The sequence below is a fragment of the Grammomys surdaster genome, unplaced genomic scaffold (genome assembly GCF_004785775.1).
Source record: "Grammomys surdaster isolate TR1022 unplaced genomic scaffold, NIH_TR_1.0 165, whole genome shotgun sequence".
NCBI lineage: Eukaryota > Metazoa > Chordata > Mammalia > Rodentia > Muridae > Grammomys > Grammomys surdaster.
The window spans coordinates 19,786,942-19,813,691 of NW_021604613.1; the positions used below are offsets into that span (position 1 = coordinate 19,786,942).

General features: G+C 37.9%; 1 protein-coding gene across 4 annotated transcripts in view; it reads left to right on the forward strand.

Annotated features, from left to right (window-relative positions):
* Nucleotides 1–26,750, forward strand: part of Unc80 (unc-80 homolog, NALCN channel complex subunit) — a 188,098-nt gene that overhangs the window by 35,285 nt on the left and 126,063 nt on the right. For 2 of the 4 annotated variants that reach the window (XM_028765643.1, XM_028765645.1), the window contains exons 13-22: nucleotides 771–1,145; nucleotides 5,687–5,833; nucleotides 9,985–10,132; nucleotides 12,124–12,272; nucleotides 14,220–14,386; nucleotides 14,871–14,969; nucleotides 18,733–18,947; nucleotides 19,941–20,047; nucleotides 20,964–21,060; nucleotides 23,696–23,868. In XM_028765643.1, coding sequence (XP_028621476.1) covers nucleotides 771–1,145; nucleotides 5,687–5,833; nucleotides 9,985–10,132; nucleotides 12,124–12,272; nucleotides 14,220–14,386; nucleotides 14,871–14,969; nucleotides 18,733–18,947; nucleotides 19,941–20,047; nucleotides 20,964–21,060; nucleotides 23,696–23,868 — 1,677 coding nt within the window. The remainder of the gene's footprint in view (nucleotides 1–770; nucleotides 1,146–5,686; nucleotides 5,834–9,984; nucleotides 10,133–12,123; nucleotides 12,273–14,219; nucleotides 14,387–14,870; nucleotides 14,970–18,732; nucleotides 18,948–19,940; nucleotides 20,048–20,963; nucleotides 21,061–23,695; nucleotides 23,869–26,750) is intronic. The other 2 variants (XM_028765644.1, XM_028765646.1) reach the window with 2 other exon arrangements.

Here is a 26,750-nt window from a genome sequence, read left to right on the forward strand (position 1 = left end):
CCTTAGTGAATTTGAATACACATACGTAAATAAATTTAAGTGTGTGTTCTGCTACGCCTCTGTGTTTTTTTCCGGCAATAAAAATGAGAAGTTCTTTTATTTTTCTTTAGTTACATAATCTCCAGGACTATGAACCTCCCATGAAGCCAGAAAAAAAAATGAATAGAAGTCCTTGATAGATTTAAGCTTGCATTCTCAGGAACGCCTGTTTTGAGTACAGTCATTAGCCAAAGAAAGGGTTGTTATTTTTCACAATTATATTTCAGCAACATTTTTATTACACCCTATGAAAACAGGCTCAACAAAAAATTTAAGATATTAAAATCAATACAGGATCATAATTTAAACATGCAATTATTGTACATTTAAAATTAAAGGTTAAATAATGATACAATCCTGAGGGAGTCAATAGTCCTGTGGAATAAGTGTATAGGACTTGTTCTTCATTATTTGTGGGAAGTGAAATGCAGAGGATTAAAATGTTTCATATTTAAAAAGTCAGTTAAGTAAGTTCATTTGGGTAAATAATTGTTTTTTTCATTAACTCAATGTGCTTCATTACTTCCATCAGCAACCTCTTTGGTGGCAAGATTGGAAGAATTAATTGAGCTACTAACTGTCTTGAATTCATCTGCCTGAATTATTTATATTATTTATTTCTAGTAGTTTATCATTTAATCTGATGAAATATATTAATCCGAATAGGAGACTTTGGAAAAGGGACTGTGGTACTGAATTGCCCTATGTTTGTTTGCCTTTGTGTTCTGCAGGTGGTCCTGAAGGCTGTTTATCTCGTTCTTAACCATGACATCAGCTCTCGCATCTGTGATGTAGCGCTTAACATTGTGGAATGTTTGCTTCAGCTTGGTGTAGTTCCCTGTGTAGAAAAAAACAGGAAGAAGAGCGAAAACAAGGAAAGTGAGTCTGTGGAAAAGAGACCGAGTGAGGGAGCCTTCCGGTTCAAAGGCGTGTCTTCAAGTTCCACCAGTGGGCTTGGGGCCCCTTCTGCTAGTGGAGCTGGAGATGGTGGAGGAGAAGAAGGAGGAGGTGGAGATGGAGGAGGAGGAGGTGGAGGAGGAGACGGAGGAGGTGGTGGAGGAGGTGGAGGTGGCCCTTATGAGAAGAATGAGAAGAACCAAGAGAAGGTATGGTGGAATTACATGCTATTTCCTTAGGCATTTGGCATCCAGAATTCTTTTCAATTTGTATGTGCATGTGAACATGCATGTGTATGTGTGTATGTGTGTGGTTTTGTTTTTTGTTTTCCCCAGATATTTATTGATTAGAATAACAACAACTCATTAGAGCCTAAAAGCAATGATGGTAGAAATCTCTTCATAAAGTACTCAACAGGCATGTGTAGACAAACAATAACTAACATGCTATATAGATTTGTGGAACTCCAAATACATATTCAGCTATACAGTATTCTTTACATTTTAAAATATTCTTATCACTTTACATAAGATAACAGTAATATTTGAAAGAAAGGAAATAGCTCTTATGTAGCAAGATGCAAAGAGTATATGTGTACTTCTTCCAGTTCTGGACGCTAGGAGGTCCATGATCTAGGTACATGATCATGTTCTGTTGGGTCTCTCATTGTGTGCCTGGTTCTAAATCCAAAAATTGTCATCACTCCTGCAACGTTAGAACTGTTTTATTTTATTGTTGTTGTGGGTTGTTGGTTTCATTGCTCTGGTTCTTTGGTAGATTGGTTTTGTTTGTTTGTTTTGTTGTTGCTGTTTGTTTTCAGGGAATTTTATTTCTCAAGGATAACATTGCAAACCTACTATGTCATCATTACTCATGGTCTGCCACACAGGATAGCCTTTCTGTAACTTTGTGGAGCTAGCCTAATGCTGTACTGACAGTGTGCTCAGATTCTATTACAGAACATATAGACTGATCAACAGACATGTCTTTTATTTACAGAACTGGAAAGTCCAAGGTTCCAGTGCCCATAGGTGTTCCCTGCAGCCTCTTTCTTCTCTTGTCTAGAAGGTGACTGCCATCACTATGAGCTCATGTGACTGCCTCAGTGAAAGTGAAAAGAAATACTAAGAGACCTAGTTTCTCCATGAACTTAGTTCCACTGGCTCTGGACACCAGTGTCAAACCTCATTTAATTTAAATTACCTCTCAAGTCCAGTCTCCAAATACCAGCAGATGGAGAGTTGCAGCTTTGGTGTTTGAATTTTGAGAGACACGGATGTCTGGCTTTCTGACTATTTGCAGTATTATTTTGACACAGACTTGGTACAGAAACAGCTATCTGGCCTCAGGTCTTTCCTGTCTCAGTGTGTCATGTCCCTGAGGCTTTCCTATTATTATTGGATGTTCCTGAATTTCATTCTTGCAATTTATCATCATGCCTTATGATCTGTGGATTTATCAAGAATTTATTTTATTTTCTTTAGATACAAATTATTGCAGTTCGAATTCATATAACTTAGACTGATTTCAATTGGCAGTTTCAGCTGCAAACTGAAGTTCATCAGTTGAAATAAACCAGAGAAGTCTATAACAGGTTACAATCTGCATGTCCTGTTGAGTTTACAAGTAAACAATTGCACTGTAAATAGTTCTATAATTTGTTACATAAACTATGGATTGTCTGCTTTTCTTCATAAGGTATTATTTTTAATATATAAATGAATGGTACTCTACTTTCTTAGACTTTCTTTCCTTCTTCTAGCACACAGGTTCATGTTTTCTCTGTTAATCTTCCATTTCTTCATCTCACAATTTGCTTATATCTTCCCAATATTTGTGAACTTTCATCCACAAATCTATCATAATATTATTGGATTCTTACTCTTTTATTTAGAATTGTCTTAGTCTTTTATTATGTCTAGATATTATCTTAAATATTATCCTAACTCTATTAATTGTATAAATTTATTATTGTAATTATTATTGTAATGTAATAATTAGTACATTAAATTTATAGCTTGATATTATAAATGGAATTTTAACCAAAATTACCACGTGTAGAATATTTTAAGGTCAGATTTTATGATCTCCAAAAGAGCTACCAAGATATAAATATTATGCAGTTACTTACCAAACTGCAATTAGACTTTATGATCTACAAAAGTCTATCGTACCTTAAGACCATCTGCTATTTTCGGTGGAACAAGGTTTAACTGCTCTTGGCAATCTGGTAAATCCAGGAGCACAGGAAATCAAGAAAGAAAGGAAACACTAATTTCTATTCCTTTATTGGCCACTAGCCTATAATAAGGCCTTAAAGTATCACTTAATAACTGATTTCTGCTTGCAGCCTGGTACAGATTTCTTCACATTTCTGGTGAAAGGACATCCCAAGACCTACAGAAATAAAGCCTGGATGGATGTGTAGAAAAAGTTTTCAGAACTAGTAAAGCTTTTAAAGACCATATGATGATTTTAAAACATGTATGAATCAGCCTCCCAAAGAACCCTTGCCACAGTAGCATTTTCCAAGGTGCTACTGTGTAAAGCTGTAGTGTTCCTGAATTACCAAAAGGCAGTCAACGAAGGAGACTGGTGTGGACAGAATCTAACCTGTCTTTACTAAGCCACTATTCAAGATCCTAATCTGCATAAAGTGGCTCTGAGGGACAGCAGTGCCATCTGAATAAAGATAATACTTTGGTTTTCTCTTACTGTGAACGTCATATGTTGTGACCTACCTCACACAATATTTTTATGAGACCAGTATTGCCATGATTCTGTTTTCTTAACCACTGAGCCCTCTCTCCAGCCCCATGACTCTGTTTTCTAAAGAGCGCAGAGTTTTAAGTATTAATAGCTTCCCTAAGATTACTTAGCTATTAATTATTGAAGCTGCAATTTGGATCCAAACTAGAAATCATTTTCTTTTCCTTAGCAAATACATAATTACAAAATGTTCTTTGGATTCAGGGTGATTCTTCAAAGCTATCACCAGGGGATCCAAAGTGACTTTTTTTTTTTTTTTGGTTTTTCGAGACAGGGTTTCTCTGTGTAGCCCTGGCTGTCCTAGAACTCACTCTGTAGACCAGGCTAGCCTCAAACTCTTGAACTTAGAAATCCGCCTGCCTCTGCCTCCCAAGTGCTGGGATTAAAGGCGTGCGCCACCACAGCCCAGCTCCAAAGTGACTTTCAATCCCCTTACTTTTTTGTGCCCTGACTAGCCACTGGAGAAAGAATGCCTTCAGGCAAACAACGTGATATTGGATGGTTAATAGAGACAGCTTTACACCCTAGGGTGGCCTTTAATTGAGGCAGGTTAACCATCACCATTGCTATCAGCTCAGAAAACAAAGGTTTCATTCCTAAAAGGTGGCTCTCTGAGCCCCATACCCATCTGCTACCAGAACTTACAGATGAGAAAAACCTTGACCCACTGGACAATGTGAAGGAGAAACTCTAGCATACCATGTTAAGGTGCATGGTAATGTCTTTAGACACCACTAGTCTTTTCACACCCTACCCATATTACAGTATTCTTTCTACATTTGTCAACCTGTCAGTGGAAAAACATCCCTCATGATTGCAAATAATTCCTTTCCATCATTTCATTTAGTCTGTATGGAAAACCTATGAGATAGGGAGGGTAGTTATTAGTACCCTCACTTTACAGGCAGAAAAGGCAACTGCAAAGAGACAAATTAAGTTGTGCAACTGTCTTGTACCACCAAGAGCAACTAGGGACCATGAGCTAGAATGCTGGCTCAGTGATGTACATGCTGTTGGATGAACAGTAGGCTGGAGGAGCCTGGAAACTCTAGCTATACAAAGATCCCAGCCCTGCCACTGTGGGCTCAGCATCATTCCTCAGTAAGACTTGTTTGTCTACAGAAAGAGTTCCTTTTTGAGAGATTCCTGTTTTCCACTCACAAAAAAGCAAAAGGAACAAACGATAACAAATTTCATAGTTCATCTCTAGAAAGCTTCCTAGTGAGCCTCTTCAAGAGGAGAGTCAAGCTGACTGTTAAGTTCTATCCAGTCTACTTCGCTTACACTTATTACACATATTACAATAGGATGGAGGTATAATCAGGAGATTTTTCTCAAAAATTTCAATCTTATTACCATAAGATTCCCAAGTTCCATAGGGCTGGAGAAATGGCTCAGTGGTTAAGAACACTGACTGCTCTTGCAGAGGTCCTGAGTTCAACTCCCAGCATCCAGATGGTGACTCACAACCATCTGTAATGAAATCTGATGCCCTCTTCTGGTATGTCTGAAGACAGCTACAATGTACTCCTATACATAAAATAAATAAATAATTCTTTAAAAAAAATGATTCCCAAGTTCCAGACTTAGATCAGTTCCAGAGAGCTAGTAATTCTCTTGCCTGGAGGTGTTATCAGAAACCCTTGGTACCTGATAAAGGTAGTTTCTAAGAAAATCTATTTGTGTTCACTGTTCGTCATCCGACTGCCTCTCTCTAGGTTGTTTTTCTGATCGTCCATCAAGGATATGAAAGTGTGTCTTTTAGTAAACACATTCAAATACTGTGCCATCAGAAGACAATCAGAATGCAGTTTCTTTGTTAGTTCATTTGTAAGTTTTAGAAAAGTGAGTTTGTTGAGCTCTTCACAACTTTATTTTCTAAATTGCTATAATACATATTAGTTTTATAAAATAGAATACCAAAACGAGCTAGGTGGCAAAGTCAACAGCCTTGTTTCTCTTTCTCAATCTTTGTTACTAGGATGACAATATCCCTGTAAGCAACCATAGGCTTGCTCTCACTATGCTCATCAAAATAGTAAAGTCACTGGGATGTGCCTATGGTTGCGGAGAAGGACATCGAGGGCTCTCTGGAGATCGTCTGAGACATCAGGTATTCCGAGAGAATGTAAGAGAATTAAAGTAGATTCCATTTTCTCTTTCTCTCTCTCTCTCTCTCTCCATCTCTTGTTCCTCTTTCTAAATGAGGAACAAGTCCTTTGACAATGAGGGTCAATGTTCCCTGAAAATAGTGTACTTAGTAGGCAATTAATACTGTCTTGGGGCAAGAGGATTCCCTCAAGACATCTAAAACTGAGGCTTAAGAAAACTGGTCTGGCTCCTGCCTCTTGCAGACCATTTGGGGAAAGGGTGCAGAATCAGAACATCTAGATAGAAGTTTCAAAGAACTTTGCACAGATGAATATATTTAGTAAGCATCTGATGATCTGTTCAGATGCTCCTTTGATCAGTTGGGTAACATAGAAGAATTTTATATTAGAGGAACAGGTCAAAGCCATTGCTGTTCTTACTTCAAAATGGAAAGTGGCCCTTATTGGGACAAAACAGGACTGTAAAAGTAGCCAGGCATCTGGTTGCTTTGCTTGAGAATGGCCCTCAACTTCTGTGTGTTTGAGATCATGTTCCTTTGAGCTGTATGAAACTTGAAACTCTGCACATGGGCATGCCACTGTATTGAATAACAGAAAGTGGATTGTCGCAGCTTGCTTTCAATTTGCATCTGTCCACTGTTAATTTTTCTTCTGACTTGAGCAACAACACACCTCTAACAATCCTGGTCTGGGATAATTACCTCAATTCTAAATTGAATTGAAATAATCAGAAAATAGTCTTTTAAAATTTTGATGCAAATTTGGGCTCAAATTTCCTTGGTACACCTTGGCAGAGTTTGAGGATCATGTCAAAATCAGATGCCAGCCCATTTTCTCTGGTGCAGGTTTTGTCATGAAATGTTCATACAGTATTAGCATGCTAGATTTCTTGCTTAATGTATCATCTGCCATCCATGAATGTATCCATTTACCTTTCTTTTATATTCAATTACATTATAGTATTTTGTTTATGTGAATATAGGAGGTATACTCACAATGCTTAACTTTTAAATTCCCCAACTCAGACATTTTGACCAAGATCTAGATTTTTGAGACCAATTTTTTTTAAAAAAATTAATAAATTATTAGTAAGGCAATAAAAGCTTCCATTATATCAATCCTTATATATGTATACATATTTTTAATTTTGTTACATGATAAATGAAAATTTCCAAGGCTAGCAAAAACATACTATGCCTCATACAGAAGACTTATTTCATGAACTTCAGATTAAAATATAAAAAGAAGCATCTTTCTGGAGTTGTAAATTGGCTTTGAGGACTGTGTTCTGTTTTTCTGAATTTATGGAAAGCAGAATCATTTGGGTCAGAAGAGAAGTTGCTGTTATTGCATGGCCAAAAATATTTCGTTTCTGTGAGACTGATCAGCCCGTTTTTGCTTACATTTTTAATCTGATATCTCGGACAATTGCTTTCTGATCATCTGGAATGTTTCTGTACTCATTATAGAGATTATGTACACAAATTTGAGGAGCTTCCCCAGGAGAATGTCTAGATTAAGAACCACATATTTCTGGGTTTCTGCATCATGAAATTTTCCAGTGCACTCTTACTTGAAAAGTTAAGAATATGTCTCACCAGACAATCCGGTTTTGTGTGTGTGTGTGTGTGTGTGTGTGTGTGTGTGTGTGTGTATGGTTTCCTGAAAGTGAATATTATTGAAGTTATATTCACTAAGTGCCTAATAGTTCTAACACAAAATCCCATAAAATTCTTAATTCTAATAATTTGTTAATAGCCTCAAATTATTGAAAAGAAATTAGTTAATTAGTATGTTTTTATTTCTTAAAAATATTAAAAGTGTCTAAGGGCTCTGATATGTAATCCCTTAATGTTTTTTTAGATTATTAATCTAATGATTTACTAGGTATTCCAAATTATTGAAAAGAAATTAATTAATGTTTTATATATTTTGAAAAAACAGGATGTTTACTCAGAATAAGCACTTTAAAAGTTTGAAAAATCTTTAACTTGATTAAATTTTCCCATTGAACTCTTATCAGAATTGTAGACAGTCTTGCAGCCTCCAAAGTCGAGATATGAAACTATACATCTGCAGTACGCTTTGTAGAGAGCCTGAAGTAATTTGTACTTCATAGGTCTAGGTTTTATTCTCCTTACAAGTATTACTATGAAGATCTTTACAAATCACATATGGAATGATAGTTAAATCAGGGCAGATCACATTGTAACTATGTGCTTTGTAAGCATCATCAGAAAGCAGCGTCTGTTTTATAAAGTGGGGGGGGGGTGACCTCGTTTGAGGTATGACAACTAAATAGTTCTCTTAACTACAAATTTCTGATGTCAATTTTCCTAAGACATGAGTAAAAGTGGAATGTAAAATCATCTCCCCATGATACAGATGGAGAGATTACAGCAGGATCATGCTAAAAAGCTTACATGGTGAATTCCAAGTTTCATCCTTTTATATCGTTTGTTTTTCCCTTTAAATATCCAAGTACTTTTCCTGGGTCATGATCATATCAAATAGTAATACAAGTTAAGTTTTTTCCTAGTTAACATTTCTCGATAGATTCCAGTTCTCAGAGAAAGTCTCCCAGCTGTGGCTTCAATGCCTACACTAGACTACAAAGTTTTCCATCCTCACAGTGGTCTCCCCCAGTTGTATTTCCTCTTTTGGTCCTTTAGCCATTTCCCTCAGCCCAGACACCTCTGCCATTACCCCATTCCATCCCATTCTTAGGACCTTTCTCGTGTCTCTTTTGTTCACATAGCCTTCTTCAAAATACCAGTTGGTCTCTAGTATTGGGCATCTCAACTGCTTGTTAAGAGTAGATGAGATCTAAGCATAGTTCTTCAAGATCATCAGTGTGTAAAGTGTTAATGAGACTATATCACAGAAGAACTAATTATACCTTGGTAGGCAAGCCCCTGGCTTCTGGTATTGACAGTCCGAAAGAACCTACAGTATCAGCTTAGCAAAACCCTTGATTTCTTTCTGCCTGTTTTTTTTAGGTGTAAGAAAAGGGCAATCAGCAAGTAATAATCAGAAGTGTGCCTTTTCATGTACGAAATGTGTGTTTCACAGCAAAACATCATTCAAATGAGGTTTATCCTTTAATAGTAGGAGAAGGCTAGCAGCTTCCTAGTGTTCACATGAGAGTATTCTGTCTAAAACTTCTGTCAGTGATTGCCACTTTGTTGCTTCTGATGGTGGTAGTTATTCCCCTTTATTTTGATTTTTGCAAGGTGGAAAAACTATTTATTATAGCATAGGAAATGTACTCTTATTTTGAGCAGAAGGATCATGTCATGAGACCAGATTTATTTAAATACCATACTTTCTTTCAAATTCAAATAATAACAGATAATAAATGAACATAATATCTTATGCCTCTGATATGTTCCCAGAACCTTTTCCTTCTTGACCATATAAGAACTCATTGTACCTCTAAATCTAGAACTCAGTTGGTAGAGTGCTTGCCTAGCAACTATAAAGCCCAGAGTATAATACACAGCACCACATTAGCAAGGTGTGATTACAGATGTGCACATCTGTAATCCTAGCATCCAGGAGACAGAGACAGGAGGATTAGAAGTTCAAGGTCATCCTCAGCTACATAAACAGTCCAAGGCCAGACTACATTACTTGAGACTCTACCTAAAAAAATTAATTAATAATTAATTAATCAAAAACAACGTCAGCATCCACTGGATTTCCACTCGTTACTCTCTTGCCTGCACCACTCTAACTTCAAAGTGCCTGGATGTGAGAGGGACATGCTTCTTCCAGTTGTACAAAGCCTTTGAATTTTTCTAAGAGTGGACCATGGATTCTTTGACCTACTTCAATTTTAATTCTCGAGTTATTTTCATCAGATCATAAAATCTTGACCTTGGTAAAAAGACTGAGTTTTCTGGGATCAGCACTGAACATTAGCTTTGAGTCCCCCACCCCACCCCTGTGTCCCCAGGAGTGGTCTTTCTAAATACAGGCTCCTTCAGATGGCCCAGTTGGTTCATGCCCACTTCTTATTCAAACAACCGGGCCTAGCATGGGGAGGATCCCCCAGCAGTGAGAGGGAGCGGGGGAGTCTGCCTCATGGGTCTTTTGTCTCAGATTAACAGTGTCTGGAGCTTAAGCTGGTGCTTGTGACTTTTTCACTCTTCTCCCTTCATTGCAGGCCCAGAACTGCCTCACTAAGCTGTACAAGCTAGATAAGATACAGTTCCGACAAACCATGAGGGACTATGTGAACAAGGACTCTCTCAATAATGTAGTGGACTTCTTGCATGCTTTGCTAGGATTCTGTATGGAGCCGGTCACTGACAGTAAGTAAAGCTACCCGAGTTGGAGGAGCAGCCACTGTGTGGTGAAACAGGTAGTTTCCCTGGCATACTCGACATCTGGGGCTAGAACTTCAAGAAGCAAGAGACTTTTGTGCACCTGTACACGTGTGTGGATGTATATATGTGGGACTATGTGTCTTGAGGAATAAAACTATGTTTGCAAAGGTAATGGACCTCACTGAACAGGACTTTGGTAGTTCTTTCTCTCCCCTGACCTTCTGTATATGACAATGGAGACAGAAATCAAAAGACTAGGAACTATATTTACTAGCACTTATAGTGTTTGGCAATTTTTACATAATAAACTAGGAAAGAAAAAGTAATTAGCATAAACATTTTAGTGACATAATTAACACACATCCCTAGAGATTTAGTTTATTTAAATTAGGCAAATATACAGACCAGTAATTTGTTTATAGTTCCATGGCTTTAAAAACGTATGCAGTCCTAAGCTCCAGGATGAAACTAGGAAGTGTCAGTCACATTTGTACAAAATGCACACCTTTGGGACCTTCTAAATGCCGATGCACTAAGGAACCGGAAGCCACATGGTTTCAAATGCATACTTTGAATCAAGCTTTGAAGGTGGCAACTTCTTACTTAGATTCTTCTTAGATTTAAGGATCTTAGGACACATGAATGAAGTTGACTAGTTTATAGTAAAAAAAAAAAAAGAATCTATGTGTTTCGAAGCAGATGTTTCTTGATTGCTTCATATTCTTTATTATCTGGTTATCACAGTAAGAGAAAATATTGCTTCCTTGAAGAATCGCTGGAATGGCATCCTATCGAAACCAGTTTACACTAACCACTTGGTAAATTTGAAAACAATGGCATGTGGATTATTGTTGAGATCTGTTAAAGAAAATCCAGATTAAATACTAAAAGATGTCTCTCCTCTTTCTCTTCCCCTCTTGTTCTTCCTTTCTCTGTCCCTTCATCCCTTCTTCTCCCTCTCCCCCTTTCTCTTAAATCTATTTCTAAGATTTCTAAGCAAAGACTGCAATATTGCTTTCAGTATTGCAAATCTGGAGATAAGTTCTTATCAATTGATATAGACAGTGAGAGGTCTAGGCGAGTGTGGTCTGTCCCTCCTGGAATCTTGACATGTAGCCTGAGTCAGTAAATCAGACAGACAACACTTACCCATCAATCTGGGAGCTGTACATGTTCTTCCCACAGTCCACAGCTGGCTCATAGGTCATAGGGATTCCTCTTCTAAAGCCACAGGATATGCATGTGTTCACTGAAGTCCTGTGGATATGTGGGAAAAAAAGGCTATAAAATATCATGGTGGTTCATAGCCTTCAGTCTCCAGCATTTTCCATTCTCTGTGTTAAAGGAAATTGCTTTGAAGGCGACTGGCAGTGTTTCCTCTCCATGTGTGCCCAGAGCTTCTGGGAACAAACGCTATCAGGACTCGGTTTCCTCCAGGCCTACTGGAGTCGTTCTGAAAGGGCCTCACCACTATTCCCTTACTGCACATCTTATGTGATTGGCCAATTGCATGCTATTTCTAACATACTGGATAGTTTCTGCTACAAAGCCAGAGTTCCTCACCAAAGAAGCTTGGGTCATATTATTTTTTATCAATAGAGAAACCAGTGAATTGAGACCTTTCTCTTAATCTCTCTCTCTCTCTCTTCCTCCCTCCCTCCCTCCCTCCCTCCCTCCCTCCTTCACTTTCTCCCTCTTTCCCTTCCTTCCTCCATTCCTTATTTAATAAACCCCTTTTCCTTTCTAAGGTTAATTAACCGAAATGTTCCTCTCCAAAGGCCATGTCAGAACAAAGACTGAAATAGATGGATTGCTTTTATAGTCTGCACAGGGATTTCTACACTGCAGCTATCTTTCATCGCCTGTGTCTATACTTTTGAGCAGACCTTCGAGATGTCCTAGCTGCCAGACACTTGCTTCCTCACATCTTTCAGCTGTGTAGCTTCTGGCCTCTAACTCACCTCTTTGCATTCCAGACAAAGCTGGGTTTGGAAATAACTTCACCACAGTGGACAACAAGTCCACAGCCCAAAATGTGGAAGGCATTATCGTCGGTGCCATGTTCAAGTCTCTCATCACACGCTGTGCCTCAACCACACATGAGCTCCACAGCCCTGAGAATCTGGTAAGAATATTCCCCTTCCCCACAGAAGTGCTCAGACTTGTGTCTGAGAGGAACTCTCAGACTGTGGCCTGGAAGAAGAGAAGTTGAAGTCTTAAAGTTACAATATCCCTCCCCTGGCTCCAATGTCAGCCCTAGCTCACCATGCAGCCATAATCCGCCATCCCACCTACAGATTAACTTAACTTCCTCCTCCTCACAGGCTTTATAGAGACTGGTGAGAGGTTACAAGGTATTTTGAGCCTTTCAGAAAAAAGTGCTAAAACACAGCTAATTGGTTCATGAAATAAAAAAGAATAGTACTCTAAGCATTATTTGCTTCTAAGAACTGATGTAAATATGCTACTGAAATTTCTTTTGTTGAATATTATAATCTTTATTTGTCTTTCATAAAATCATGTGCTAATTAATCAAATAAAGTTGCAAGTAGTGTAGGAAGAAACCCAGGTTATAAAATGCCAAAGTACAACCAAGGAGAAGAGGATGTCTTGAGATACGCAGTGTAGACTATAGATGACAAATTTGATGCAGATGGGTGAATTCAGGTCTCTTTGGGAACCAAAAGATCATTCCTCCTATGTCTGTTAGTTACTATGATTTCTATACAGAAATGAGCCCATTTATACATATGGAGCTATCTGCTGTTTTACTAAATGGAGGACACTATTTTATATTATTCTAAACTGTGAAGTGGTTCATTTCAGATAAACATAATTTTCACGAATCAAATAGAATTTACTTCTACCGATGGTCAAAGGCAATTGAACAGTGTTCTTGGACCTTGAGGATAACACAGACACTATTCATGCACTCAGTTTTGTCCTGGCTAGAAGTAATTTTTAAAGTTGATTATAATACATGTGACTTCTTACAAACCTTTATATACAACTTCATACATAGAGGAACTATTAAATTCTTTAATTATCCATAAGCTTACTTTTGAACTTCTAACTCATCAGAATAACTAGAGGTCAAAGAAGAGGATGGTTCTAGCTGTCCATTGGTAGCTGTTATTTCCCATAGTGCTCTTCGGCTGAGGTGTAGGCCTGTGCATGTCCTGGTGAGAACAGACTTTCAGTTGGCTTTATCGTCTGTGGATGAGCATATAAAGAGCAGAGCAAAAGGCTCAGAGCTCTGTTCCCCACAGGCTGAAATGGAGGTTATCTCTCTGTTATCGTCAAGGGTCCTCCCCTCTGCCTTCCTAAAAATCATGGGCATAATTGTCCCATGATTCTTGATGTTTGAAAAACAAAGATATCAAGGTAATTTCTTTTAGGTTTCTGAATTGTGTTTTTTTTATCATAAAAAAAAGAAAGCAAAACATAACAGTAGCTACCCTGTTAAAGAAGAAATGCAGGTTTATAAGAGCTGAGAGCAAATCTTAGTATCTCAATAAAAAGTACGCATAAATTTTTAAATGTCACAAATATACTAGCATGAGAGTCCCTCTGCATAGTCTTAGGTTCATGTTCACGTTCACACTCAACTTGGCTACAGAGTATGTATAGTTTATTAAATATGTCATGGAAAATCCATCATCCTTTGAACAATCAGACTTTGATAGAAGCTTCTAAATGAATTACTTAACATTTTATCATAATAATCCAGCCATTTAGAGAAGCTGATCAGGGGATGAAATCTCCGTTGTAAACAAAATTCTGGCTACCATTTTTTTCTAGCCCCCCCCCAAAAAAGTTCTCTTTAGAAGTCATAGTTACAAGAAAATGTGAAAATCAACTGTTTAAGAGTGTGTACTGATGTCTTACTGATAGTATAGCTGACTCCATGAATTTGAAAGTGCACTAGTCTTTTTCCCTGTATTGAAGAACAAACACCATCTTTCATGACTTCGATGCTCACCAAAACCCAAACAATTAACTTCTTTCCTTAGGAAAGCTAATCAGGCAGCTACCTTTTCCTGACCCCAAACCTCTTCTTGTCTTCAAACAGGGACTGTACTGTGACATCCGTCAGCTGGTCCAGTTTATCAAAGAAGCTCATGGAAATGTCTTCAGGAGAGTGGCTCTTAGTGCCCTACTTGACAGCGCTGAAAAGTTAGCACCAGGGAAAAAGGTGGAGGAGAATGGACAGGAGTCTAAACCTGCGGGTGGTAAAAGGTTGGAAGCTTAAGTTCTCTGAATATTAGTGTTTGCTAACTGTCAGAAGAATGTTACATTTTTATCATACTGTGTGCTATCAGATATATGACAGAGTCAGAGAAGGGGGTGGTAAAGCTATCTTGTACAACTGGTGTCACCAATGTAGTTCAAATAAAGCTTTAAAACAAATGATTTCTATATGTAGAATCTTTGAGGCAGTTGGGTCACAGAGATTGCCAACATGGATGGATTAGTGTTTTTATAGACAAGGTTTAAAAGAAACCCCTAAACTAAAAAGTTGGCTTAATTCTAGTGCCTCTGCTTACAACAGCGAAATATTGGTGAGAAATGAAGTCATGAGTCCAATAGCAAGCTATAAATTCTATATGACTTCGACTCATGGTGAGAAAGGTTGTAAGAGATGATTTTGTGTTGTGGAGCATATGAAAGAGCAAACAGTGGTAACCGCTGTTGTGACTGGTGGAATGTGCTATTTGTGTAGGTCAGAGGCGGGAAGCATTGCAGATAAAGGCCAGGTATCATCAGCACCTGAGGAGTGCCGTAGCTTCATGTCTGGTCGCCCCTCACAGACCCCAGAACAGTAAGTAGAGTTTTGTCTCCAGGATGGAGAACTGGGCACTTCACACTGAAAGTCTGTTTTCTAAACTATGCTTGGGTTTTTGTTTGTTTGTCTCAGTATTTAGCTTTTTAATGGTTTGCGTTCACTTCTGTGAGACATTGCTCTCCACCCTGATATTCCCAATACCACCGGTTGTTCCAGGTGAGACCGAATAACCAACCACCTTTGTCCATAGGAAAGGATCTCTGATTGTATTTTCCATCTTGCCTCTCCAGCACCTCTGCATCTCACACATACTGCAACATGTAAACATGAAATGTAACGTCAGGTGGCATATATTTTCTTGTTTAAAAAATCACAATTTTAAAGTGGATAAATGGTTCCAATATGCTCAATGAACCTTTTCTAAGAAAGAAAAGAAATAGGGTACATTTCAAAAGTGTTGAATTTTAGCTAAACTGTATACTCTACCCTACAGCACTTTGGCCTTAGATCAATTCCAATGTCTCTTCTACGACTGGTATCGTTGATGTAGTTTAACTAAAGCTTTAAAATAAATGATTTTTATAGGTGGAATCTTTTGGTTAATTGGGTTAAAAAGATTGCCAACATGGGTGGATTAGTGTTTTATCATGGACGTGGTTTATCTCTGGTTTTCATACTTATAAAATTCAAAAGATCTTCAAATTAGTGCCTGCAGAAGTTGTCAGGATTACTACAGACATGACACTGTGCAGGCCCACATGAGGGTCACGTTATTCATTCTTCTTTGAGGAATTATTTACACACAAATAAAGCAATCTACATATCAAATATCCATCATTGTAGACGTGCAATTTTGCTTCCCAAGGTCCTTATTCAATATTAAAGTGTTGTTTTAGCAAGTATATAGAATATTCTAGATATTAGAATATCCTTCCTTTATAACTGTGGAAATTAAAGGTGAGAAGCCAGCATCTGTCAAACACAGGACTAAGCAAATAAACTCTTCAAAAACACAAATACTCACACAGTTCTGTGTGCTTCAGAATCTTATCAAATTGTGCCTTTTAATAGAATAATAAGGATAAAGACAATCAGGTCAATGGGCCCAGTAACCACATGTATCTTCTAAAGTCCTAGTACCAAGATGCAACTTCACTCATTGTAGAAAATTAATACATACATTTCAAGGCTAAATGAGTGATGTGCAATCAAGGAATGAATAATAGACAATAAGTAAAGGACAGAGCTATGGAAGTGTGTACCCTAAGCATCCTTTGTTTAGCCTAGAGAAAGGTGAGAGTCTCTTTGATAGTCAGACCTCCTCCTTTACCCTTCGTTTCTCTTTCTTTCCTGCCCCTTTCACCACTCCTTGTTGATGATGTAGCAGTTGCTCAGGAAGGGTAATAAATAACAGCTTCCCTGAATATCTTCCCTCTTTATCCTTGCACTTTCACAGGCTCTCACCATGGTGCCTCTCCTTCCTTGGAGGTATGCGGAGTGTTGTCCTCCTAAGTAATGGACTAGTCAATTCTAGAAATCCAGTTTAAACATACAGCTCTTCATAAGCAGAATAACATAATTTAGAACAGCAGTCCTCAACCTGTGGACTGCATCCTTTTGTGGGTTGCATGTCTGATACCCCGTATATCAGATATTTACATTGTAATTCCTAACAGTAGCAAAATTACAGTTGTAAAGTAGCAATGAAATAATTTTTTGGATAGGGGGTTCATCATAATATGAGGAACTGTATTAAATGCTCACAGCATTAGGACGGTTGCAAACCAGTACTTTAGAAGAAGAGCACCTATTAACTCACAGAGACTGAAGCAACAATCAGAGAGCCTGTATGGGTCTGACCTAGATCTTCTGTGTGTATGTTATGGTTGTGTGGTGTAGTGTTCTTGTGAGATTCCTCACAGCAAGAACGGGGACTGTCTATGACTCCTTTGCCTGCTCTTGGTATTCTTCCTTCTACCATGTTGCCCCATCCAACCATAATGTGAGGGTATGGTTCCTAGTCTTATTGTAACTTGCTATGCCATGTTTGGTTGATATATCTGGAAGACATACAGGAGGGAAACAGGGGAAGTGGGTCTGGGAGAAAGATGAGGTGGAGGGAAGAGACGGGGAGGGGAGAGGAGGGGAGGGGAGGGAAACTGTGGTAGGAATGTAATATATGAGAGAAGAAAAATAAGTAAATTATTTTTTAAAAAGATGAACTTAAAGTATTGAGTACTTTGATGACATTTGAGAGATAAAATCTGAATATTCTTAAGTATTGATTATGTTATGCAATAGCATCAAATATTGGATCAATTCACTGAAGTCTGTAAGTAAAAGTTACACAATAACACATAGATAAGAGGCAGTGTATGGCTAGAACATCTTCTAGCATAGCATTTTTCCCAGACTGCTAGAGGAATACATGCGATTCAAGATGGCAAATATGGAAAACACAAAAGGCTACATGGGGGAAGTTGAAAAATCAAAATACTCCTGCTAAAGATAACCTCTGCAAACCGTTTACAGTTTAAGCTACAGCATTTCTAAACATGTAGTGATCATATGTGTGACTTTTAAAGATTATTATTACAGTGTGTCATAAATAGTGCCTAAGTCAACCTTTTTCTGAAATAAGATTTTTTCCAACTAAATTGTTTTTCTTTTGAGAGTAACAGAGTAAAGGCAAGCTTAGGGCTTTGAATTTGGCTTCTAATAGCACTGTCTTGTCACAGTCACCTTGACACCTGACTTATACTAGGAAGGAATTCAGTCTATAAGGCTGTCATGGGAGAATTGTGCTTTATAAGTAAAAGCAACATTGTGTCTTTGTAGCCAATGATACAAACAGTCAAGAACCTATTACCATATGGAAGTCCCATAATATATTCAGCTGTCTTCCCATATCTAGACATTAAGATTATATCCACTGTTCAACAATGGCCACTCATACCTTCTCAGTCTTAGAGTACAGCCTCATCTATCCATCTGTTCCTTGATATTACTTCCTAGAAATTGAATTTCTCAGTGTAAAGGGTTGATTTGGACTTCTAGAAATGTATCTTATTGCATAGAACATAGATGGCCCATAAATACCAAAATATTTTATTTCTCCAATGGTAGTATGGTGGGGCACTGCTTGCTTTTTCTAACCACCTTAATTTCTATTAATTTAGTGGGTAAAAAATGGGAACTTGATGATGATGATGATGATTTTAAGTCCTGTATATTATTAGTCACTTCTTCTCACTGAAAATCTTCTTTCTGGCTTTCTGACATTTCTTTTTACTTTTAAACTTGTCAACTTTCTTCAACTTATTTGGCTGGTAGGATGATCTATCGCTGAACACGGCGATGAAATTTCAGTCTCTCACTTATTAATTCATGTAAATAATTTTGAGAGTTTATTGGGTGTCAGTTATGATCATGTGTTGCAGGAGAGGTGGGACATTTCACAAGAACCAGGGAGCTTTTTAAAAAGTTAAGTATTTACTTGCATTTTAAGCGCTCCTGCTGTTATGACTCATACTGCAGGTACACATCTGCAATAATATTTAGTCTTTTTTTTTTATTAAAGTTGAAAAAATGACTACCTCCATTTGGCTGCTGAGACAGGGCTATTTCCAGGAAGAGCACAGAGTCAACAACCTTGATCTCCCTCTTCCCACTCTGACCCCACCCTTATTGCACCCATCTCCAAAGACTTTTCTATACAATTTGCCTAAATACAATAGCTGGGAGTTGAGAGGACACTGAGCTGTTCAATGTTGCTTAACCCTGTACTCTACTTCTGCAGTGATGAACCAATGCAAGGGGGCAATCTGGGACGGAAAGATTTTTGGCGCAAGATGTTTAAATCCCAAAGCGCAGCAAGTGACACCAGCAGCCAGTCTGAACAGGACACCTCAGAATGTACCACAGCCCACTCTGGGAACACCTCCGATCGGCGTGCCCGCTCACGATCCCGCAGAATCTCCCTGAGAAAGAAGTTGAAACTCCCCATAGGTAAAAGTATGTCTGTATTTATTTCTGGATTCTCTTATTATCATGTCATCAAATCAATGAGTGGTTGAGACAGAACATGTCATGGGAGGGGGCTGAAAAGAGAAGCATTCAAGCTGTGAGATCTACACTGACTGCTTCATGGTTTCATTAGTCTGTTTACTGTGCTGCTAATGCAGACAGTTCCCAAATGGCAGCTGCATGTGTCTGCTGTGTGTGAAATGTACAGCTCTTGGCTTTGCTAAATTTGAGTAGAATTAACTACCACTAAAGCAGATAATTACAAAAGTAAGTACAGTTGTGAACTAGAATGAAACCTGATCTGTTCAAAGGAATGGGGAGAACAGATATTAAAAATCTGCCAAAAACATAGAAGAAGAAGAAAAAAAGGAAAGCAGCCCAAAGGTGACATGCAAAAATACCAGGCTTCGGAGAAACTAAAAAGAACCAGTAAAGTGGGGAAATAGCTGACTCATTGAAGCAGAACAGCAAGCCAGATCATACGCAAGCCATTTCCCATGGCTCTCATGTACCAGCCTATCAGGGAGAACAGAATAATACAATGTATGAACCATTGCATTGGAGAAATGTTAGACAACGAGAGAATCAGACTGAAATCTGGCCAGTGGCCCAGGCATAAACAAACGAACACTTAGATTATATATGAAGCAGAAACAGAAAAACAGACAGACTTAAGAACTCTTGAGGAGATAAAATGCATAGGGTTTTAAGAAAGATAGGAAACTTATCTAGCATAGGTGGATGGATCATGGTTTCCTGCAGCAAACAGAACCAGGTCTGTTTGTCCTACACTCATGTTCTAATATAATTTTATAGTTCAACACTGAACATCTTGATGCAAAACACGTATACTGAAAACAACTTGTTTTTGCTTTTATTTTTGGAGCCATGTAACTTTCATTGCTGGTTCAGGACATGCTGGCATTTCTGTTTCATTCATTTAAGAGCACATGCTCAATTTTTCAAAATATCATTAACTAGGAAACTGGCTGAAGCGGTCCTCCCTCTCTGGCCTGGCAGATGGTGTAGAGGACCTCCTGGACATTAGCTCTGTGGATCGCCTGTCTTTCATCAGGCAAAGCTCCAAGGTAAACAGGACATTGTTCATGAAATGAACATTTGAGTCACTGATTAAAAACTATTGGGATTTTAGAGTGGTGAGCACAGAGGAAGGGTTAAAGAAACTTTGGAGTTGAATAAGTTCAGAAATTAGACAAACAATGGAAAGTAAAATGTTTAAGTGGTAGACCATATACAAATGAAAATAATGGAAGACACAGTAAATATTTATAGCTTCAACTGTATCTACATAAGAAGGATATAGCAAATGACAAAAATCAAGGAAATACTATTGGAATTCTAAAGCACATTCTTTTTCTGTGAAAATATCAGGCACTTATTGAAGTCTATCTGCTTCCTCACTTCCTTTATTTGCTGTTATTACATCTTACTGAGTTGACCTAAAATCAGAATCATGAAGAAATATCACTGCTTTAAAAAAGACATAGAGCCAGGCCTGGTGGTGTCTTGGAGAGCCCAGTGGTAGAGTCCTAAGTTCAGGCCCAACCTAGGTTATACAATGAGTGTGAGGTTAGCCTGATGAGGGAGGGAAGGACAGAGGGAGGGGGAAATTTATTATGCTATAAATTGATTTATACATGTAATATAGTCTACTCATTCTTTTTCTCTTTGGTCTGACTTTCAGCTGTGGTTGTGTTCACTAAGGATTAATATGGCTGTCCATTTGGACTTGATCAGAATGAACACCATACATATCTGTGTTGTTCACTAAATTTTCACATTCAGCTTCTGATCTCTTACATGGTATTCCTTACACCTGCAGCTATAGTGACATTTTGGGGGGCCACAGTATTACATTACTTAACATGTAAGCCAGAAGGACAAAGTTACTTTCACCTTCTAAACAACTTATTTTTCAAACCAAGGGCTAACATAACCCAGTGATTAGCTGCTGAGTAGCTGATAGCTTTCCTTTCTCCTCAGGTCAAGTTCACCAGTGCTGTCAAGCTCTCAGAAGGTGGACCAGGGAGTGGGATGGAGAATGGACGAGAAGAGGAGGAGAATTTCTTCAAGCGTCTTGGTAAAAGTCAATAGCCTAAGAATCCCCTTGACCTTTTCTTCTTTTAAGTTACTCAAACTAACTAGTCCATTTCTTGTTTTCTGAAAATGTCTTTTTTTTAAAATGGTCATTTTCTATTTGTATTGTCTTTCCCTGTGTTCTTTAAATGTGTCTTTCACTGCTATCTATAGCCTCTTTATTATCAGTTTGGTTGAAGAGACATTTACAGAAACCTCACTGTGATTCTCACCCCCTGGTGGGTACTGAGTGTGCAGAGAATAGTACACAGTCTTTTCTTGTTAGAATCTGTGACTCACAGGACCTCCTATCCACCCACCACTTCAGCTTCAGAGTTCTGTTCAAAGCATGGCTGACAGGTGGCCACCCTCCCTCCACTGAGGGGGAGTGTGCAAGTTTACAAAGCAATTTGTTCCAGAACTGAGCAGCTTTAATTGTTAGCAAATCTCTCTTTGTAATCTGAAAATACATTTGCCCATAAAGTTGATGCTTTGTCCTAGTGATAACATCTGTAACCACACATACACAGCCACATATAATGCCATCACCCCTCGTATTTACTTCCTGGTCTGCCTTTTGATCTCTTTTGAGTAAATGTCTTTGATTTCTTTAGATTTCATTCCATGGAAGCTTCTCTAGTTCTACCACATCCTGATCCTTTTTCCCTGACTCATTCTTTAGATGGAATGTAGTGGGCCATATTTAAAACTAATCCATGTAGTCAATAGCATAACTAAGCTGTGAATATACCAAATGTATGAACAGGAATTATATTATCAGTGTCCTCATCACATAGCTGGTTTGCATTGGTCAGCTTTTGCTAGTTCATCTTCCTATCAAAGAACATCAGAATATGATTTGGTGTAGACTATTGGTATGTCTCCATTTTATAAGGTTTATTATTTTATTGTATTGGATGCAGTTAGATCATTCATCCAGAAAAAAAATTAAAGGACAGACTCAAAATCAATTTAAATTCTAGAGCTTTTCTCCATAACTGAACTATGGTGATCCATCTGAATTGATAGACATTTTTATTCTTTCATCTAAATTGATCGTGTTATTACTGAACAGGAAAGATGAAGCTGCAACCTCTAATGTTGTTATAGTTGAATATGCTTGATTAATAATGTGTGGGTATAGCTTTTCAGCAAACCATGCCATTAATTTTCTAATAATCCATGAATTTTTCTCCATCTCATTACAAAGGCATTATCAAACTTTATATAAAGTGATCTCCCTGATATCTTTATTTTTATATCAAAACTTTAAGTGTCACCTAGTTTATGGTGATGCATTCTTCATGAAGGCACAGTGTTTCTTATGCTTACTTAAATTCTAAGCATCATCCTGTCTACTTAACTGTCTCTTTTACAATTCAGCACAAACCTCTAGTTTTTAGTCTAAGGGTTTCCGATGCTTTCCTAGGCTAGAAGTTTTGCTCTGTTGTAGGGCACATATCTACTACCTGAGGATTTAGATTTGATCCTCAGTACTGAAGAAGCAGCAGGAGAGCCTCTCAAGGCTCGCCCTGACAACCCTGGCCTTTGACAGCTTCACCATTTCAGTCTGTTCCTATTCTATCATTTTCTGTAGAATTTCAGAGGTGACCTTTCTAGTGTCCAGTACCAACAACAGCACAATGACAGTGTTTCTGCATTTGTTTTTTGAGAATGAAGCTAATGTGTGTCCTGAGGTATGTGTCATGCTAGCTCCGTGTCACCTGGCTGGTGCTGTGAACATATCTTTTAGTTCTTTCTATGCACTGGATTGTTAATTTGATACACCTGCAACATAAACCCTGAAGTTTGGGGTGGGAAATACTCCTTCTTAACGAATGTTTTTCCATAGACTATGGATTTCCATATGCTATGCATTGAATGTTTGTATCTGCCCAAAAGTCATGTTATGAAGTTCTAGCTCACAATATGGCAACACTTGGAAATGGACCTTTGAGAAGGTGATTAGGTTTAGATGATGTCACGAGGGTACCACCACCATCATTGGATTTTAGTACTCTTATAGAAATGAGACATGAGATAACTGTATGCTAATATAAGGAAAGGCCACTTAAGGACATAGTCAAACCTGGAAGAAGCAACTGTACTTAAACCCAGTATCAGACTTAATAGGCCATAGAGCTGTGAGGGGCAGATATTTGTTGTTTAAAAGTGAGATGGCCTGTTGTATTTCATTATAGCTGCCCTAATTGACAAAGGAACTATTCTCTTTCATTTGTAGAATATTCTCTTTCATGGGAGAGATGAAGATATCTTTGAGTTGTTGTCATTTCCAATGATTTCCTTACACTGTCTTCTTCAACTAAAAGTCCATCATGTATCCTCTTACTCATACTTATTTATAATATGCCCATCTCCTTCACCATCTTAGAGATGCATTAGCAAATTTGACCCTACATTGAAGTTTTTGCTGAAAATCTTGAATTTTTACATGTCACATGTTACCTACATTCAAGTCAAAGTGTATTCATAGCAGATATCTTAGTGGTTCAGGGGATGGGGAAGGAGTGTGAAAGAGTTTTCAGGATAGCACTACAGGAAACATACTGGCATGTCTTTGAAATGTCCTTATGATCCTCTTTACCTTCTTCCTTTTCACAACGATACAACCCCCACAGGCTGTCACAGTTTCGATGACCACCTTTCTCCCAACCAAGATGGTGGAAAAAGCAAAAACGTGGTGAATCTGGGAGCAATCCGCCAAGGCATGAAACGTTTTCAATTCCTGTTGAACTGCTGTGAACCAGGGACAATTCCTGATGCATCCATCCTAGCTGCTGCCTTGGACCTAGTAAGTTACAGAGTTCTCTCACGCTTGTTCATATTCATGCTAGCAATGGAGGAAAGCATGAAACCCGAGTCCTAACCCTAATGATGGGTTCATATCTGTTTACTTTTGTCAGAGTTTGTTGTCAATAGGGGAAGAAAGATGATAAGGTGAGACAAGTAAATAAAAGAGGGAAAATATTAATAAATCATTGGAAGGTAGCTTGTGTAACAGTGTGATCATTATATTCATTAAATGAGATTCTAAATAGAAAGCCCCTGCACAGTGCCTGTAATGTGTTAACACTCAGTATAATATTCTTATATTTCCATGTATTAGTTTGTTGAATTGTTTGTTTTTGAGACAGTCTCACTATATATCTCTGGCTAGCCTCCAATTCACTGTGTAGACCAAGATGGCCTCAAATTCAGAGATCTGCCTGCCACTGCCTTCTCAAGTACTGAGATTATAAAATACCTAGCACATAATAACCAATTAATAGATGTCTACTGAGGTCTTCCTCTGTGCTAGGAATGGTACTAACAACTACAAAGGTGCAACATTTAGGCTTTCTGTGTATAGTCATCAGTGCTTCAGTCTTCTCAGTGAGTGCCGTGGCCCAGGCTGATGATTTACATCCAGAGGACACCTAGTATATTTCCACAGAAAACTCCTGGAACCAGGAAGACCAACTCGCAACCCAGTGGTAGAAAGCCAGCAAAGGGTAAACTGGAGCACAGGCCTGGCTTCTGTCTTCAGAGAACCTATATTTTGTACTCTATCATGCTAATTCTTCTTAATATAAATTATGTAAAGCCACTTTAAGAATTTCTAAAGCTCTGACAGCTTAGTTGACTTTGATCAAGATCATATGCTAATTGGTGCTAAAACTGGGATCAGAGCAGAATTTTCTAATCCATACAGGGCTATTATAGAAACACCATATGCTTTCTCTGTCAAACAATTATTTAAATAAATCAAAATCAGTATCCGGACACATTGAAAATATATGTGTACAGCCTCTTATAATAAAGTAACTTGCAAATACTTTCTTGATAATTCAAAAAGCATCTGATTAGTTAAGATATTTCTTATTATAGGAATGCATAATAAGTTCATACTAGGAAAATAAAATATCTTCAATTTTAAATATTCACACCACATTCATTCTCCAAGCTAGTGATTCTTAACATTTGACAACATTGGTTCTTTTAGATTAGGAAGAAAGTTGTGAAAATTCTACCAAGCAAGCAACAGCTATAGACAAAACTTAGCATGTCTATCAGAAAATTAAGGAATTTCCCTCAGAACTCATCTATAAAGACTCAAGAACTCTACCTTGATTAATGGTTCATTACTGGTAAGGAGACTAGTCAGGCAACATCTTTTATATTCGTTGATGATAGAAAACCAGAGGTACATTTCACCATTGCTTCCTATGAGGAAAACTCTTGGGAATTATGTCGAGATATGAGGGCCTTCAGAGACACAAGGCTTTCCACAAAAAGAATGCTCCAAGACAAGTTTCACTCAACAAATTAATATCTGCTTCTGAATCAAGATGACTATAATTACAAGAACGAAAATTAAATTGATATTCAAATTCTCTAAATAATCTCGTTAAAATGATTCCATACCTGCCTGATTTTCGACTGTTGTACCTCTTAACTTCTAAAAAAGTTGGTACAGGAATTTAAAGCTACAAATAGACTCTATTTGTTGTGGAAATGTCGACTGAATCTATCTTTGGACTGAATCAAAACACAGCAAATAGACATTTTTTTTTATTTCCGTGAATGTAAAACTATGACTACAGAGTCTAGAGAGTTACCAGATCACTGGACTCTCACTTCCTCTTTTCCCTGCAGAACTTACTCTAACAATGTTTGTTCTTCCTGATCTCATAAATTCCATGATAACCTATAGAAATGAGTGCAGTAGAGTACATGTGAATAGTGTCTTTTAGCCTTCAAGCACAGAAGCATTTCCTGATGCTTATGCCTACTGATGGCGTGGTCTTTGTGGGTCGGGAGAGGAGATACATTCTTCATCAATAATTACATATACTGAAAGCAAATGTGCAGCCCTAGAACAATGAGTGGGTAGTATTAGGAGGATTTTCATACTTGGGAGTCTTTTATTTTAGTATAGACCAAGCATTGTGCTCAAGTTCAGAAGCCCAAATCCCAGACGTCAGAATCAGTCAAAATTTAAAGAAGAAAAGGAATGCCCATCTTCAAGCAATAAGGACGACCCACTGATTTGAATAAAAGCATAAATGACAAAGAAGGTGATAGAGCAGGAAGAGGAGAAGGAGATGTTGATTGGGATAATTGAGTAGAGGTTAATAATGACAAATTTCAATCTATGGACAGTTTATGAAGCACTTCCACATTATCTTACTTATTAGTATCAGGCCAGGATATGGTCCCCAAACTCAGGCACGCTTGGAATTATCTAGTAAATACTGACCAACAAACTGAGAGAAAGCAACACAAAGGTGCATGCTTTGTGTTTTTGAATCAAAGTGGCATTTGGTGATGGCTGACATTCATACAACTGTGATTTGTCAATATAGACTTAGGTTAGGAGTTCTTCAAGATTACTCTCATGTTCACAGATTTCCCCTGTGTTTGGTTTCTTATAACATCTAATCTATCTGCTTCTTATTTTGAATGAATTTCTCTGTTTTTCTAATGCCTTTATATTTTCTCTAATGCATTTGTAATTTTGCTCATGTGTGTGACATAAATATGAATACAAAAACACAGAGATATAGAAAATATAGGTAGGTTAATAGATATTAACAGATATGGATAGTTGGTGCATATTAAGCTATGTAGACGTAGATAACATGTTATAGATAGATAGATAGATAGATAGATAGATAGATAGATAGATAGATA